Consider the following 17163-nt stretch of genomic DNA (forward strand, 5'->3'; position numbering starts at 1 on the left):
AGGAAGACACCCTGACCATGAGCGAGGAGAGGGAGGAAGACAACCTGACCATGAGCGAGGAGAGGGAGGAAGACAACGTGACTATGAGCAAGGAGAGGGAGGAAGACACCCTGACCATGAGCGAAGAGAGGGAGGAAGACTACCTGACCATGAGCGAGGAGAGGGAGGAAGACAACGTGACCATGAGCGAGGAGAGGGAGGAAGACACCCTGACCATGAGCGAAGAGAGGGAGGAAGACTACCTGACCATGAGCGAGGAGAGGGAGGAAGACAACGTGACCATGAGCCAGGAGAGGGAGGAAGACACCCTGACCATGAGCCAGGAGAGGGAGGAAGACACCCCGAACATGAGCCAGGAGAGGGAGGAAGACACCCTGACCATGAGCCAGGAGAGGGAGGAAGAAACCCTGACCATGAGCGAGGAGAGGGAGGAAGACAACCTGACCATGAGCGAGGAGAGGGAGGAAGACACCCTGACCATGAGCCAGGAGAGGGAGGAAGACACCCTGACCATGAGCCAGGAGAGGGAGGAAGACACCCTGACCATGAGCCAGGAGAGGGAGGAAGACACCCTGACCATGAGCGAGGAGAGGGAGGAAGACACCCTGACCATGAGCCAGGAGAGGGAGGAAGACACCCTGACCATGGGCGAGGAGAGGGAGGAAGACACCCTGACCATGAGCGAGGAGAGGGAGGAAGACAACGTGACCATGAGCGAGGAGAAGAAGGAAGACACCCTGACCATGAGCGAGGAGAGGGAGGAAGACACCCTGACCATGAGCCAGGAGAGGGAGGAAGACACCCTGACCATGAGCGAGGAGAGGGAGGAAGACACCCCGACCATGAGCCAGGAGAGGGAGGAAGACACCCTGACCATGAGCGAGGAGAGGGAGGAAGACACCCTGACCATGAGCCAGGAGAGGGAGGAAGACACCCTGACCATGAGCCAGGAGAGGGAGGAAGACACCCTGACCATGAGCCAGGAGAGGGAGGAAGACACCCTGACCATGAGCGAGGAGAGGGAGGAAGACACCCTGACCATGAGCCAGGAGAGGGAGGAAGACACCCTGACCATGGGCGAGGAGAGGGAGGAAGACACCCTGACCATGAGCGAGGAGAGGGAGGAAGACAACGTGACCATGAGCGAGGAGAAGAAGGAAGACACCCTGACCATGAGCGAGGAGAGGGAGGAAGACACCCTGACCATGAGCCAGGAGAGGGAGGAAGACACCCTGACCATGAGTGAGGAGAGGGAGGAAGACACCGACGGGGAAGATTCTGTTGCAAACAGAGAAACGTCAGCTGTATGGCTGAAGGGTCATGTAGATGAGTGATGAAGGGCATCTGTCATAAATGTGTCCAGAGGAACTGATTTACCTTGGCTCGAGTCGGCTGTGTGGTTTTTAAAACGTTCAGATCATCCCTAAGACCAGGTGGGTTTTTCTTCTCTCATTCATCGGTTTTGTTTTCTCTCTCTCTCTCTCTCTCTCTCTCTCTCTCTCTCTCTCTCTCTCTCGCCGTCTCTCTGTCTTTCTCTCTGTCTGTCTGTCCCTCTCTTTCTGTCTCTCTCTCTCTCTGTCTCTCTCTCATTCATGCGAGGGTCCACCTAGGAGGCTGTGTATCCACAGACTGGCCGGGATAAAATATCACCATGTGAGTTTTGTCCAATCTCGTGCAGCCCCAGTGCCGAGCAGACCTTAATAACATGGTGCCAGCACAGTGACCTCCATATCAGCGTCGATAAGACTAAGGAGATGATAGTGGACTTCAGCAGGGCTCGAAATTAACTTTTTTCCTCAGTGTCCCAAAACTGTCCCGAATTCTACTTTGTATTGTCCCGGATATAACCAACAGTGTCCCAAATTTTAATTCTTGTCGTCGCCCCCCCCAATTATGCAGAATACATATAATTTGATCCTTTTTTGTCACTTAATCATCACACCATGGACTCTGGTCCACCATATAAGTTTAAAATACTTATGCTTTTATTGAACATATGAATATTAGTTTCGGGAGTTTCGGGAGTCGGCAGTATTGGGGCTTGCATCAGGGGGCTGTTTATTCAACCACCTCAGCATTTCTTTCTTCTTCTTCTTTTCTAAGTTTATTTCTGATTTTTCCCTTTTTCTCCCAATTTAGTGGCCAATCGATCCCTATTTTAATTCAAACACCCACCAACGTACTGCGTGCGTTCGCCAACTGCATCTCTCCGGCCGGCAGTCTCGAAGGAGACGCCTCGCCACTTTCGTGACGAGGCGAATCCAGGCCGAACCCCTGCTTTTTCCGACACACCCAGAGACGCATTCATGTGACGAACACAAGCCGACTCCGCCCCCCTCCCGAAGACAGTGCTACCAGTGATTGCTGCTTCATCGAGTCCATCCATAGTCGGATCTGACGAGACCAGGGCGCGAACCCCGGTCCCCAGTGGGCAACTGCATCAACAGAAAAACCGATGCTTAGACTGCTACACCACTGCGGACCCCTCTTCTTCTTCTTTTAACTGTCGTTGATGATGGTCTATCGCTCTGGCTCTATGAACGTTGACGATGGTCTATCGCTCTGGCTCTATGAACGTTGACGATGGTCTATCGCTCTGGCTCTATGAACGTTGACGATGGTCTATCGCTCTGGCTCTATGAACGTTGACGATGGTCTATCGCTCTGGCTCTATGAACGTTGACGATGGTCTATCGCTCTGGCTCTATGAACGTTGACGATGGTCTATCGGCCTGGCTCTATGAACGTTGACGATGGTCTATCGCTCTGGCTCTATGAACGTTGACGATGGTCTATCGCTCTGGCTCTATGAACGTTGACGATGGTCTATCGCTCTGGCTCTATGAACGTTGACGATGGTCTATCGCTCTGGCTCTATGAACGTTGACGATGGTCTATCGCTCTGGCTCTATGAACGTTGACGATGGTCTATCGCTCTGGCTCTATGAACGTTGACGATGGTCTATCGCTCTGGCTCTATGAACGTTGACGATGGTCTATCGCTCTGGCTCTATGAACGTTGACGATGGTCTATCGCTCTGGCTCTATGAACGTTGACGATGGTCTATCGCTCTGGCTCTATGAACGTTGACGATGGTCTATCGCTCTGGCTCTATGAACGTTGACGATGGTCTATCGCTCTGGCTCTATGAACGTTGACGATGGTCTATCGCTCTGGCTCTATGAACGTTGACGATGGTCTATCGCTCTGGCTCTATGAACGTTGACGATGGTCTATCGCTCTGGCTCTATGAACGTTGACGATGGTCTATCGCTCTATGAACGTTGATGATGGTCTATCGCTCTGGCTCTATGAACGTTGATGATGATCTATCGCTCTGGCTCTATGAATGTTGATGATGGTCTATCGCTCTGGCTCTATGAATGTTGATGATGGTCTATCGCTCTGGCTCTATGAATGCTGCATTGGAGCGAGTCAAGCAGCAGCCACTGGCAGAGTGGATGACGTAGAATGCATTCCATGATTTGCACGAACAGGCGATTGACTGCCCTATCGTGAGGTGCCGCAAGAACGTAAGCCTTCTGTGGTTTCGCCGTTCACACGTTTTTATTAAATTATTCAGACGACAAAGTAACGTCTAGATACTCATAATTAATGACTTTGCAAATAACACCTATTTCGAAGTTTACTTTGACAATTTTTTTCACTGTCCCGGAATTGTCCCAGACAAAATATATTTGTGTCCCAGTAGGATTTTTTATGGTCCCCGGGACATCGGGACATCATTAATTTCGAGCCCTGGACTTCAGGAGGCTGCGGGGGGGGGGGGCATCCACGTCAGCGGGGCAGCAGTGGAGAGATTCAGCAGCTTCAGCTTCCCCAGAGTGAACTTGAGGGAGGAGCTGACCTGGTCAGACCACACCGGCACCGTCATCGAGGTGATGGGACGATGGCTCTCTTCCTCCGCAGGCTGAGGAAGTTGGCATGAACTCTGCAACCTCTACAACCATCGAGAGTATCCTGACTGGGATCGCCGGTTCGAATCCCCGTGTTGCCTCCGGCTTGATCAGGCGTCCCTACAGACACAATTGGCCGTGTCTGCGGGTGGGAAGCCAGATGTGGGTACATGTCCTGGTTGCTGCACTGGCGCCTCCTCTGGTCGATCGGGGCGCCTGTTCAAGGGGGAGGGGGAACTGGAGGGAATAGCGTGATCCTCCCACGTGCTACATCCCCCTGGTGAAACTCCTCACTGTCAGGTATGTTCACCACAACTACACACCTCTGTTCATATTCACCACAACTACACACCTCTGTTCATATCCACCACAACTACACACCTCTGTTCACATTCACTACAACTACACACCTCTGTTCATATTCACCACAACTACACACCTCTGTTCACATTCATCACAACTACACACCTCTGTTCATATTCACCACAACTACACACCTCTGTTCATATTCACCACAACTACACACCTCTGTTCATATCCACCACAACTACACACCTCTGTTCACATACACCACAACTACACACCTCTGTTCATATTCACAACTACACACCTCTGTTCACATTCACTACAACTACACACCTCTGTTCACATTCATCACAACTACACACCTCTGTTCATATTCACCACAACTACACACCTCTGTTCATATTCACCACAACTACACACCTCTGTTCACATTCACCACAACTACACATCTCTGTTCACATTCACCACAACTACACACCTCTGTTCACATTCACCACAACTACACATCTCTGTTCACATTCACCACAACTACACACCTCTGTTCATATTCACCACAACTACACACCTCTGTTCATATTCACAACTACACACCTCTGTTCAAATTCACTACAACTACACACCTCTGTTCGTATTCACCACAACTACACACCTCTGTTCATATTCACAACTACACACCTCTGTTCACATTCACCACAACTACACACCTCTGTTCACATTCACTACAACTACACACCTCTGTCCATATTCACCACAACTACACACCTCTGTTCACATTCAGTACAACTACACACCTCTGTTCATATTCACCGCAACTACACACCTCTGTTCACATTCACTACAACTACACACCTCTGTCCATATTCACCACAACTACACACCTCTGTTCACATTCACCACAACTACACACCTCTGTCCATATTCACCACAACTACACACCTCTGTTCACATTCACCACAACTACACACCTCTGTCCATATTCACCACAACTACACACCTCTGTTCACATTCACTACAACTACACACCTCTGTCCATATTCACCACAGCTACACACCTCTGTCCATATTCATCACAACTACACACCTCTGTTCATATTCACCACAACTACACACCTCTGTCCATATTCACCACAACTACACACCTCTGTTCCCACTGTTATATTTCCATGTTTTGTTGTGTTTTTCAGATTTCCCCCCTTTTCTTCTCCCAGTTGTATCCGGCCAGTGACCCCACTCTTCTGATCCGTCCCGGTCTCTGCTCCACCCCCTCTGCTGACCCGGGGAGGGCAGCAGACTACCACAGGCCTCCTCCCATACATGTGGAGTCACCAGCCGCTTCTTTTCACCTGACAGTGAGGAGTTTCACCAGGGGGACGTAGCGCGTGGGGGGATCACGCTATTCCCCCCAGTTCCCCCTCCCCCTTGAACAGGTACCCTGACCGACCAGAGGAGGCGCTAGTGCAGCGACCAAGACACACACCCACATCCGGCCTCCCACCTGCAGACACGGCCAATTGTGTCTGTATGGACACCCGACCAAGCCGGAGGTAACACAGGGATTCGAACCGGCGATGCCCGTGTTGGTAGACAACGGAATAGACCACCACGCCACCCGGAGGCCCAACAATGTGCGACTTTAATTCGGTTTAGATGTCGTTTGTTCTTCTGCAGCCTGTATGCACGGTGATGTTAGCCTAGCTTAAGTCTAGCTTAGCTTTAGCGTCTCACAGACTGGACCGTACTGACTTCAGTCTTCCCCCGCCTCATGATGGGGTTACTCTTAGGGCCCCCCAGTTAACCCTCCGCCTCACGTTCTTCAGCCGATGCCTCAGCACCTCACTCCCAGCCACGCTGTGGGGCTGTGCATCTGACAGAAACACAACCTGAGCGCAAAAGAAAGAGTAAGGGGTTTTCTCTCCTCTTAACCCCCCCTCCCCCACAACCCCCCCCCCCTTCAGACCCCACTGTTGAGCCCTGAAAACAGCTGTGTCAGGATGTCCACCTCTGACCTCATTACCGGTGCAGGAAGACCTGCTCTGCCTGTGTGGTCATGTGGCGTCTGAACTGTCTCACACGATCGATTTCCTCCACCGCACAAATACTCGCACCAGCCTGTGCGTGCTACATGTGTATAATCTCACACATACACGCACACACTGACACACACGCACACACACACACACACCCCTATGTAATTTGAAGTGGGTGGTGTGTAGATTTGTGGTGCGTCTCCTCGCTTCCCATCTTTACCACTGTTGACAAGGCGGGAGGGCGTCGCACAATGGGTTGTAATACCCCTTCTGTTGTCTCTACTCCTACTCCTACTACTACTACTACTCCCACTACTCCTACTACTACTCCCACTACTACTACTACTCCCACTACTCCTACTCCCACTACTACTACTACTACTACTACCACTACTACTACTACTAATCCCACTACTACTACTCCTACTCCTACTACCACTACTACTACTCCTACTACTACTCCTACTCCCACTACTACTACTGCTACTACTACTACTACTACTCCTACTCCCACTACTCCTACTACTACTACTACTACTACTACTACTCCTACTACCACTACTCCTACTACTACTACTACTACCACTACTACTCCTACTACCACTACTACTACTACTACTACTACTACCACTACTACTACTACTAATCCCACTACTACTACTACTACCACTACCACTACTACTAATCCCACTACTACTACTACTACCACTGCTACTACTCCTACTCCCACTACTACTACTACTACCACTGCTACTACCACTACTACTACTACTAATCCCACTACTCCTACTCCTACTCCTACTACCACTACTACTACTCCTACTCCCACTACTACTACTCCTCCTACTCCTACTCCCACTACTCCTACTCCCACCACTACTACTACTACTCCTACTACCACTACTACTACTCCTACTACTACTACTACTACCACTACTACTACTACTCCTACTACCACTACTACTACTCCTACCACTACTACTACTACTCCTACTACCACTACTACTACTCCTACTACTACCACTACTACTACTCCTACTACTACTACTCCTACTACCACCACTACTACTACTACTCCTACTACCACTACTACTACTCCTACTACTACTACTACCACTACTACTACTCCTACTACCACTACTACTACTCCTACTACTACTACTACCACTACTACTACTCCTACTCCTACTACCACCACTACTACTACTACTCCTACTACCACTACTACTACTACTACTACTACTTCCGGCTGCTCCCGTTAGGGGGCTCCACAGTGGATCATCCGTTTCCATCTCTTCCTGTCCTCTGCATCTTCCTCTGTCACACCAGCCACCTGCATGTCCTCCCTCACCACATCCATAAACCTCCTCTTTGACCTTCCTCTTCTCCTCTTCCCTGGCAGCTCCATATTCAGCATCCTTCTCCCAGTATACCCAGCATCTCTCCTCCACACATGTCCACACCATCTCAGTCTTGTCTCTCTTGCTTTGTCTCCAAACCGTCCAACCTGAGCTGTCCCTCTAATATACTTGTTCCTAATCCTGTCCTTCTTCATCACTCCCAGTGAAAATCTTATCATCTTCATCTCTGCCACCTCCAGCTCCTCCTCCTGTCTTTTCATCAGTGCCACTGTCTCCAAACCATACAACATAGCTGGTCTCACAACCATCTTGTAATCCTTCCCTTTAACTCTAGCTGGTACCCTTCTGTCACACATCACTCCCGACACTCTTCTCCACCCACTCCACCCTGCCTGCACTCTCTTCTCCACCTCCCTCCAGCACTCCCCGTTACTCTGGACAGCTGACTACGTTCTGTCGTCTTACGGGTCAAAATGAGCCGTAACAGTGTGGAACAGCAGAGAAAAGACTCTACACGATGTCTGTGAATGTTCTCATTCATCCAGGTCATGGTTATCCAAAGGAGTTGAATCAAGTGCAACTGGACGGGTCGGGATCGGTAGAGGGGGTGGAGCAGCGACCGGGACGGCTCGGAAGAGTGGGGTAATTGGCCGGGTACAATTGGGGAGAGAAAGGGGGGGGAATTAAAAAAAAAAGGTGATGTTGTGCCTTTGCGACACAGGGAAAAAGACCAAAGCTAACTTAACATAACCTCAACCTCAACCTCACCGAACTGACAGCTAGTCCACGCTAACCAACAACCGTCCCCCCCCCCCCCCCCCGAGTCACACAGAAGGACAGCACAACAACATGGTTAGTCAGCTGTGATGACGGTCCTGCAGCAACACTACTCATGATGTCGTAGGAACAACACCAACACGGCGATATCAGATGCACCATGGAGACTGACGGTTGGTACCCAGACTACTTGGTACTACAACTGGTGCTGGGTGGGCAGTGAAGCAGGGGGTGCTGGGTGGGCAGTGAAGCAGGGGGTGCTGGGTGGGCAGTGAAGCAGGGGGTGCTGGGTGGGCAGTGAAGCAGGGGGTGCTGGGTGGGCAGTGAAGCAGGGGGTGCTGGGTGGGCAGTGAAGCAGGGGGTGCTGGGTGGGCAGTGAAGCAGGGGGTGCTGGGTGGGCAGTGAAGCAGGGGGTGCTGGGTGGGCAGTGAAGCAGCTGGTGCTGGGTGGGCAGTGAAGCAGGGGGTGCTGGGTGGGCAGTGAAGCAGGGGGTGAACCTTCAACTGAAAGACGATCAGCAGTTTGGTGACATTATCTTGACAGCCAGCGTTGACATGATGTCTGGTACTGACAGATTCATCAGCTAAAAGATGATGTGGGATGAAATGACACATTAAAGGGACAGTACACCTTTTTTTCCTTACATGTTTTGAGCTGGAGACATGTTGGTATGGGTCCGGCATGGTAGAACCAACAACCCACTTGACGAATTAAGGGAGAAAATCTATGCGGCCAATTACCCCACTCTTCCAAGCTGCCCCATCCTGGTCGCTGCTCCACCCCCTCAGCTGATCCGGGGAGGGCTGCAGACTACCACATGCCTCCTCCCATACATGTGGAGTCTCCAGCTGCTTCTTTTCACCTGACAGTGAGGAGTTTCACCAGGGGGACGAAGCACGTGGGAGGATCACACTATTCCCCCCCAGTTCCCCCTCCCCCCGAACAGGCGCCCCGACCGACCAGAGGAGGCGCTAGTGCAGCGACCAGGACACATACCCACATCCGGCTTCCCACCCACAGACACGGGATTTGAACCGGCGATCCCCGTGTTGCTAGGCAACGGAATAGACCGCCATGCCACCCGGACGCCCTGCTTTTTCTTTTGTGTGGGAGGAAAACACAATATCATCAACCTCCGACTAATTGCCTACGTCCTACGTGGGCATGAAAGAGGCCAGGACCCATGTGAGGTGGGCAACACCCGTGGGGTCCAGACTCTACACCCAGCTGACGTCCCCTTCGCGGAGGTCCAGCTAGGTGTGGGGCTCAAATGTGCCAAACCCAAAACCACTGCTGTGATTGTTGAGATTCTCACTTTAGAAAACCGATCTCCAGAGTAAGTCCACATGTACTGGACTGGGATGAATTTCAGGATGCAGAATTTCTGTTGTAGCGGTCTAAAAAAATGAAATTAAAAAATGAGGACTTGAAAGTGTTGTGGAAACGCCCAGACAGCGAGAGAAAGGGCTCTTCCTCTCGCCACCATCTTGAAAAGGGCGGGAGGTCGCTGAGCGAGGGATAGCAAGCGAGCAAGACGGAGAGGAGCAGGCTGCGGGTCTTACCTGGAGGCGTTCCATCTTGGAGGAGCAGGTCACCAGGATGACCCGGGCCAGGAGCAGCAGGAACGGATTCGCCACCAGGCTGTAAACGGACTCCCCGTCCAGCAGGAGGCTGCCGTGAAGAGCGTCCGTCAGGTCCTGAGGAGGACACACACACAGAGAGACGGGCTTTTACAAAGACTGACGGCAGGCCGCTGTGTGTGTGTGTGTGTGTGTGTGTGTGTGTGTGTGTCTGTGTGTGTGTGTGTGTTGAGCTATATTTGAGAGAACAACAATTCCAGTTTTTAAGTGAGGGCAAAATGAAAAATGAGGGGAAGTAAAGATGGTTTGGCTGGTCCTCACTTCTTCAGTGGCCTAGTTTCAAACACTTGCTTCGGGCACCTAGAAAAGCGCTAGATAAATGTAACAACGATGATGATGATGATGATTACTATTATCAATATTATTATTATTATTTTAGGGTTTGTCATGTTAGGACTTGGGTTCAGGGTTAAGCATAGGGAAAGGGTTAAGTTTAGCCATGTAGTTCTGATGATTAAAGTCAACATGGGGCATCCAAGAAGGGCAAAAGAACAACAGTTTGCCCTTCTTGGACTGTGACGTCCACAGTGGGGAAGACAGGAAACCTACACACACAGACCAATATCTACTTTTCGCCTCACACCACCCTCTGGAACCCAAACTGGGCGTCATCAGAACTCTGCAACACAGAGCTGACAATGTGCCCAGCAGCACTCGGGCCCAACGAGAAGAACACAAACACCTGAGGGGAGCTTTAAAAACCTGTAGCTACCCCAGTTGGACCTTTGTGAAAACTGCAACACGGTCCAGAAAGACCAACCGGGTGAGTGACGAGGAGAAGAGCAACAGAAGGAAGAGCACAAAGAGGAACAGAAGGAAGAGCACAGTCATCCCGTATGTTTCTGGGGTCTCCGAGAAACTCAGGAGAATTTTCAACAAACACCGCATCCCGGTATACTTCAAACCCAGCAACCCACAAAGACTGGTTCATCCCAAAGACTGGTTCATCCCAAAGACCGTGTACCACACACCCGGAGAAGCAGTCTGGTGTATGCTGTACAATGCAATGAGGATTGCACTGACCTATACATAGGAGAAACCAAACAACCACTACACAAACGGATGGCCCAACACAGAAGGCCCAACTCCTCAGGACAAGACTCAGCAGTCTATCTACACCCAAAGGAGAAGACACACTCCTTCCAGGACAGCAACGTACACATTTTGGACAGAGAAGATAGATGGTTTGAAAGAGGGGTGAAGGAAGCCATCTATGTTAAACTGGAAAAACCATCCCTCAACAGAGGAGGAGGTCTGCGACACCACCTATCTCCCACTTACAATGCTGTCCTTTCATCATTACCCAGGAGACTCAAGAAGCCTAGCCTCCAAGACTGGAAAAACCATCCCTCAACAGAGGAGGAGGTCTGCGACACCACCTATCTCCCACTTACAATGCCGTCCTTTCATCTCTACCCAGGAGACTCAAGAAGCCTAGCCTCCAAGAACAACAGTCGGTCACTAACAGCTCCAACCACTCTCATGACCACTGAACAATGAAGTCCAAACTAACACCCCCAACCACCGTCGCTGCTAAACAAATGTAAATAAACAGCTCCGATGGCGACGGGCGCGGCTGGACATCGCTACACAAAAGAGCCACTCATATCTATGGCTCTGTTAGCGATGGGCATTGGTAAACATCGGATCACAAAGGGCCATGGACATCTATAGCTCTGATAACGACTCCAAAGAGGATAAATATCTGAGTCTCATCACCAGCCAGCCAGACTAGCTTGGTCTAGTCAGCAAGGCACAAACTGAGGAAGCCTCTTAGATGAGAGGCGAAACGTCTTCACGGATATATACCAAGTCCAGTTGCACTTGATTCACCTCCTTTGGATAACCATGACCTGGATGAGTGAGAACATTCACAGACACGTTCTACCATGGATATAAATATATAATATTAATACAAGTATATTATCCATCCATTCATTATCCAACCCGCTTACCCTGCTCTCAGGGTCGCTGGGATGCTGGAGCCTATCCCAGCAGTCATTGGGCAGCAGGCGGGGAGACACCTTGGACAGGCCGCCAGCCCCCCCCCCCCCCCACACACACACACACACATCTAGGGACAGTGTAGTACAGCCAGTTCACCTGACCTACATGTCTTTGGACTGTGGGAGGAAACCGGAGCCCCCGGAGGAAACCCACGCAGACATGGGGAGAACATGCAAACTCCACACAGAGGACGACCCGGGACGACCCCCAAGGTTGGACTACCCCGGGGCTCGAACCCAGAACCTTCTTGCTGTGAGGCGACCGCGCTAACCACTGTGCCACCGTGCCGCCCCGAAATAAGTATATAATATGAATTATTAACAATAAGTTATAATATTAATATAAGCAGTATAATACAATATATAAGCATAAGTTATTAAATTTTCAGCCATAAAAACTCTAAACTGTATGGTAGTGACAAAGCTACTGTGAACACATACTCAGCTCCAGCAATCTGTTTCATTATTGCAGTTATTTCTTTGTGTGTGTGTGTGTGTGTGTGTGTGTGTGTGTGTGTGTGTGTGTGTGAGAGAGATATATATAGAAGTACTGTGGAGCTGCCGTAAACCGGAATCAAGTTCCGTGTATGGATGAGCACACTTGGCCAATAAAGTTGATTCTGATTCTGATGGAGGACTACTCGACTCCAACAACTCTGCCGCCAACACTGCAGCAAAGTTGTCCTCCTCGCCCGCCTGCTGAGACTAGGTGATGTAATCTGCGATGTGGGCCGTCTCAGACGACAGATGACTAAACGTGGAGATATCTTTGGTCGTGGCTCCAAAACGTTGGTCCTATGGCGCACTGGGAGACAGGTCCACTGTGAGACAGGTCTACTGGGAGACAGGTCCACTGTCAGACAGGTCCACTGTCTGACAGGTTCACTGTGAGACAGGTCCACTGTGAGACAGGTCCACTGTCTGACAGGTTCACTGTGAGACAGGTCCACTGTTAGACAGGTTCACTGTCAGACAGGTCCACTGTTAGACAGGTCCACTGTTAGACAGGTTCACTGTCAGACAGGTTCACAGTGAGACAGGTCCACTGTGAGACAGGTCCACTGTGAGACAGGTTAACTTTGAGACAGGTTCACTGTGAGACAGGTCCATTGTGAGACAGGTTCACTGTTAGACAGGTTCACTGTTAGACAGGTCCACTGTCAGACAGGTCCACTGTTAGACAGGTTGACTGTGAGACAGGTCCACTGTGAGACAGGCCCACTGTCAGACAGGTCCACTGTGAGACAGGTCCACTGTGAGACAGGCCCACTGTCAGACAGGTCCACTGTTAGACAGGTCCACTGTGAGACAGGTTCACTGTGAGACAGGTTCACTGTTAGACAGGTTCACTGTGAGACAGGTTCACTGTTAGAGAGGTTCACAGTGAGACAGGTCCACTGTGAGACAGGTCCACTGTGAGACAGGTTAACTTTGAGACAGGTTCACTGTGAGACAGGTCCATTGTGAGACAGGTTCACTGTTAGACAGGTTCACTGTTAGACAGGTCCACTGTGAGACAGGTCCACTGTCAGACAGGTCCACTGTGAGACAGGTTGACTGTGAGACAGGTCCACTGTCTGACAGGTTCACTGTGAGACAGGTCCACTGTGAGACAGGTCCACTGTTAGACAGGTCCACTGTTAGACAGGTTCACTGTCAGACAGGTTCACAGTGAGACAGGTCCACTGTGAGACAGGTCCACTGTGAGACAGGTTAACTTTGAGACAGGTTCACTGTGAGACAGGTCCATTGTGAGACAGGTTCACTGTTAGACAGGTTCACTGTTAGACAGGTCCACTGTGAGACAGGTCCACTGTCAGACAGGTTGACTGTGAGACAGGTCCACTGTGAGACAGGCCCACTGTCAGACAGGTCCACTGTGAGACAGGTCCACTGTGAGACAGGCCCACTGTCAGACAGGTCCACTGTGAGACAGGTCCACTGTGAGACAGGCCCACTGTCAGACAGGTCCACTGTTAGACAGGTCCACTGTGAGACAGGTTCACTGTGAGACAGGTTCACTGTTAGACAGGTTCACTGTGAGACAGGTTCACTGTTAGAGAGGTTCACAGTGAGACAGGTCCACTGTGAGACAGGTCCACTGTGAGACAGGTTAACTTTGAGACAGGTTCACTGTGAGACAGGTCCATTGTGAGACAGGTTCACTGTTAGACAGGTCCACTGTGAGACAGGTCCACTGTCAGACAGGTCCACTGTGAGACAGGTTGACTGTGAGACAGGTCCACTGTGAGACAGGTCCACTGTCTGACAGGTTCACTGTGAGACAGGTCCACTGTGAGACAGGTTCACTGTTAGACAGGTCCACTGTTAGACAGGTTCACTGTCAGACAGGTTCACAGTGAGACAGGTCCACTGTCAGACAGGTTCACAGTGAGACAGGTCCACTGTGAGACAGGTCCACTGTGAGACAGGTTAACTTTGAGACAGGTTCACTGTGAGACAGGTCCATTGTGAGACAGGTTCACTGTCAGACAGGTCCACTGTTAGACAGGTTGACTGTGAGACAGGTCCACTGTGAGACAGGTCCACTGTGAGACAGGTCCACTGTGAGACAGGCCCACTGTGAGACAGGTCCACTGTGAGACAGGTCCACTGTGAGACAGGCCCACTGTCAGACAGGTCCACTGTGAGACAGGTCCACTGTGAGACAGGCCCACTGTCAGACAGGTCCACTGTTAGACAGGTCCACTGTGAGACAGGTTCACTGTGAGACAGGTTCACTGTTAGACAGGTCCACTGTGAGACAGGTCCACTGTGAGACAGGTTAACTTTGAGACAGATTCACTGTGAGACAGGTCCATTGTGAGACAGGTTCACTGTTAGACAGGTTCACTGTTAGACAGGTCCACTGTGAGACAGGTTCACTGTCAGACAGGTCCACTGTTAGACAGGTTGACTGTGAGACAGGTCCACTGTGAGACAGGTCCACTGTGAGACAGGTCCACTGTGAGACAGGTCCACTGTTAGACAGGTTCACTGTGAGACAGGTTCACTGTTAGAGAGGTCCACTGTGAGACAGGTTAACTTTGAGACAGGTTCACTGTGAGACAGGTTCACTGTGAGACAGGTCCATTGTGAGACAGGTTCACTGTTAGACAGGTCCACTGTGAGACAGGTCCACTGTTAGACAGGTTGACTGTGAGACAGGTCCACTGTGAGACAGGTCCACTGTTAGACAGGTTGACTGTGAGACAGGTCCACTGTCAGACAGGTCCACTGTTAGACAGGTTGACTGTGAGACAGGTCCACTGTGAGACAGGTCCATTGTGAGACAGGTTTACTGTTAGACAGGTCCACTGTGAGACAGGTCCATTGTGAGACAGGTTCACTGTTAGACAGGTCCACTGTGAGACAGGTCCACTGTTAGACAGGTTGACTGTGAGACAGGTCCACTGTCAGACAGGTCCACTGTTAGACAGGTTGACTGTGAGACAGGTCCACTGTGAGACAGGTCCACTGTCAGACAGGTTGACTGTGAGACAGGTCCACTGTCAGACAGGTCCACTGTTAGACAGGTTGACTGTGAGACAGGTCCACTGTGAGACAGGTCCACTGTTAGACAGGTCCACTGTGAGACAGGTTCACTGTGAGACAGGTTGACTGTGAGACAGGTCCACTGTGAGACAGGTCCACTGTGAGACAGGTTCACAGTGAGACAGGTCCACTGTTAGACAGGTCCACTGTGAGACAGGTTCACAGTGAGACAGGTTCAGAGAAGGCCGTTATTACGGTCTTGAGACCGAAGACAACCCGGGTCAAAAGTCTGACAGTGTCAGAAATGTAGGACGACCATCTCACAGTGTGACCGCTGCTACGACCTACTACGTCTACTAACCGACCAATAGAAATGCAGCAGGACATGACGCCCTGGTCAACACCACACACAATCTCTGCTGGCGCTAAACACAAACAGACACACCGTTAGCATGTGTGAGCCAAATGCCCTGGATTCAACACAGCGAGCAACAGAACCAGCTGCGGCGACTACTGAAAGGACTGGATTCCTGCTCGGCGTCATGCTGCTCTACCGGCGGCGCAGACTGATGACACGCGCTGATGCGGCACGCACGCTGATGACGCTTTTATGGACTTGTGTCGTAGCCTGTGATTCAGTAGTGTTACCATGGTACAGTCTACACACATCACACTTGATGTGGTACCAAGTTTATTAGATCCACATCACACAGTGTGGCCTGCAGTAATCTTACAGGACTGCTGAAACAGCCTGTAGGGGGCTCTAGAGGAGGTTAAGTTCGTTAGATTTTAATCTAAAAGAAGTAAAAAACCGGTTGTAGAGAAGGTGCATTATATGACAGGTGAGGCGAGCCGACAGCAAACCGGTCACATTTCACGTCAGCTGGGCCTCGTGAAGCAGCAGTGTGGCGACGGTCCTGAAGGGACAGAAAAACCAGTGGTTTTGTAACGTAAGGGTGACAGTAAGGAAAACTGGCCCGCTAGCTGAGCCTGCTCAGCCTGGTGCCCAAAACACTACCCTGCCTTCAAGTGTTCGCTGATTTTATTGCACAAGTAGCAGAAATTGCATGCAATCCTGTGACATCCCTTTATGCAGTGAAGCCTGTCCAAAGGAGTTGAATCGAGTGCAGCTGGACTTGGTATATATCCGTGAAGACGTTTCGCCTCTCATCCAAGAGGCTTCCTCACTTCGTGCATTTCTGACTAGACCAAGCTAGTCTGACTGGCTGCTGATGAGACTCAGAATTTATCCTCTTTGGAGTCGTTGTCCATGACCTGGATGAATGAGAACATTCACAGACTGCGAAGCCTACTGAAGGAAGGCTATCAAAAAAAACTATTTATCCTTATTAAATAAATAATAAATTATTTACTACAATGTAACATTATTAATTTATTATTAATATTAAAATAATAACCAAATTAAATAAAATTTTAATTTATTTAAATATTTATTTAATCTGGTTATTGTATTATTTTAATATTAATAATAACCTCTTTTTAATCCTGTCCTAAAAAAAATAACCTAATTTATTAGGTTATTTTAAAAATTAAATTAGTAATTTTTCCTGTCCTAAACGATGCACGCCGTATAAAATGGCGTCCATCTGGGATGGGGGGAGCGAGACATGAA

General features: G+C 50.2%; 1 protein-coding gene across 1 annotated transcript in view; it reads right to left on the reverse strand.

Moving 5' to 3' along the window:
• Window positions 1–17163, reverse strand: part of ttc27 (tetratricopeptide repeat domain 27) — a 312286-nt gene that overhangs the window by 264586 nt on the left and 30537 nt on the right. The window contains exon 4 of the mRNA XM_056291937.1: window positions 9952–10086. Coding sequence (XP_056147912.1) covers window positions 9952–10086 — 135 coding nt within the window. The remainder of the gene's footprint in view (window positions 1–9951; window positions 10087–17163) is intronic.

Source organism: Lampris incognitus, chromosome 13, assembly GCF_029633865.1.
Source record: "Lampris incognitus isolate fLamInc1 chromosome 13, fLamInc1.hap2, whole genome shotgun sequence".
Classification (NCBI taxonomy): domain Eukaryota; kingdom Metazoa; phylum Chordata; class Actinopteri; order Lampriformes; family Lampridae; genus Lampris; species Lampris incognitus.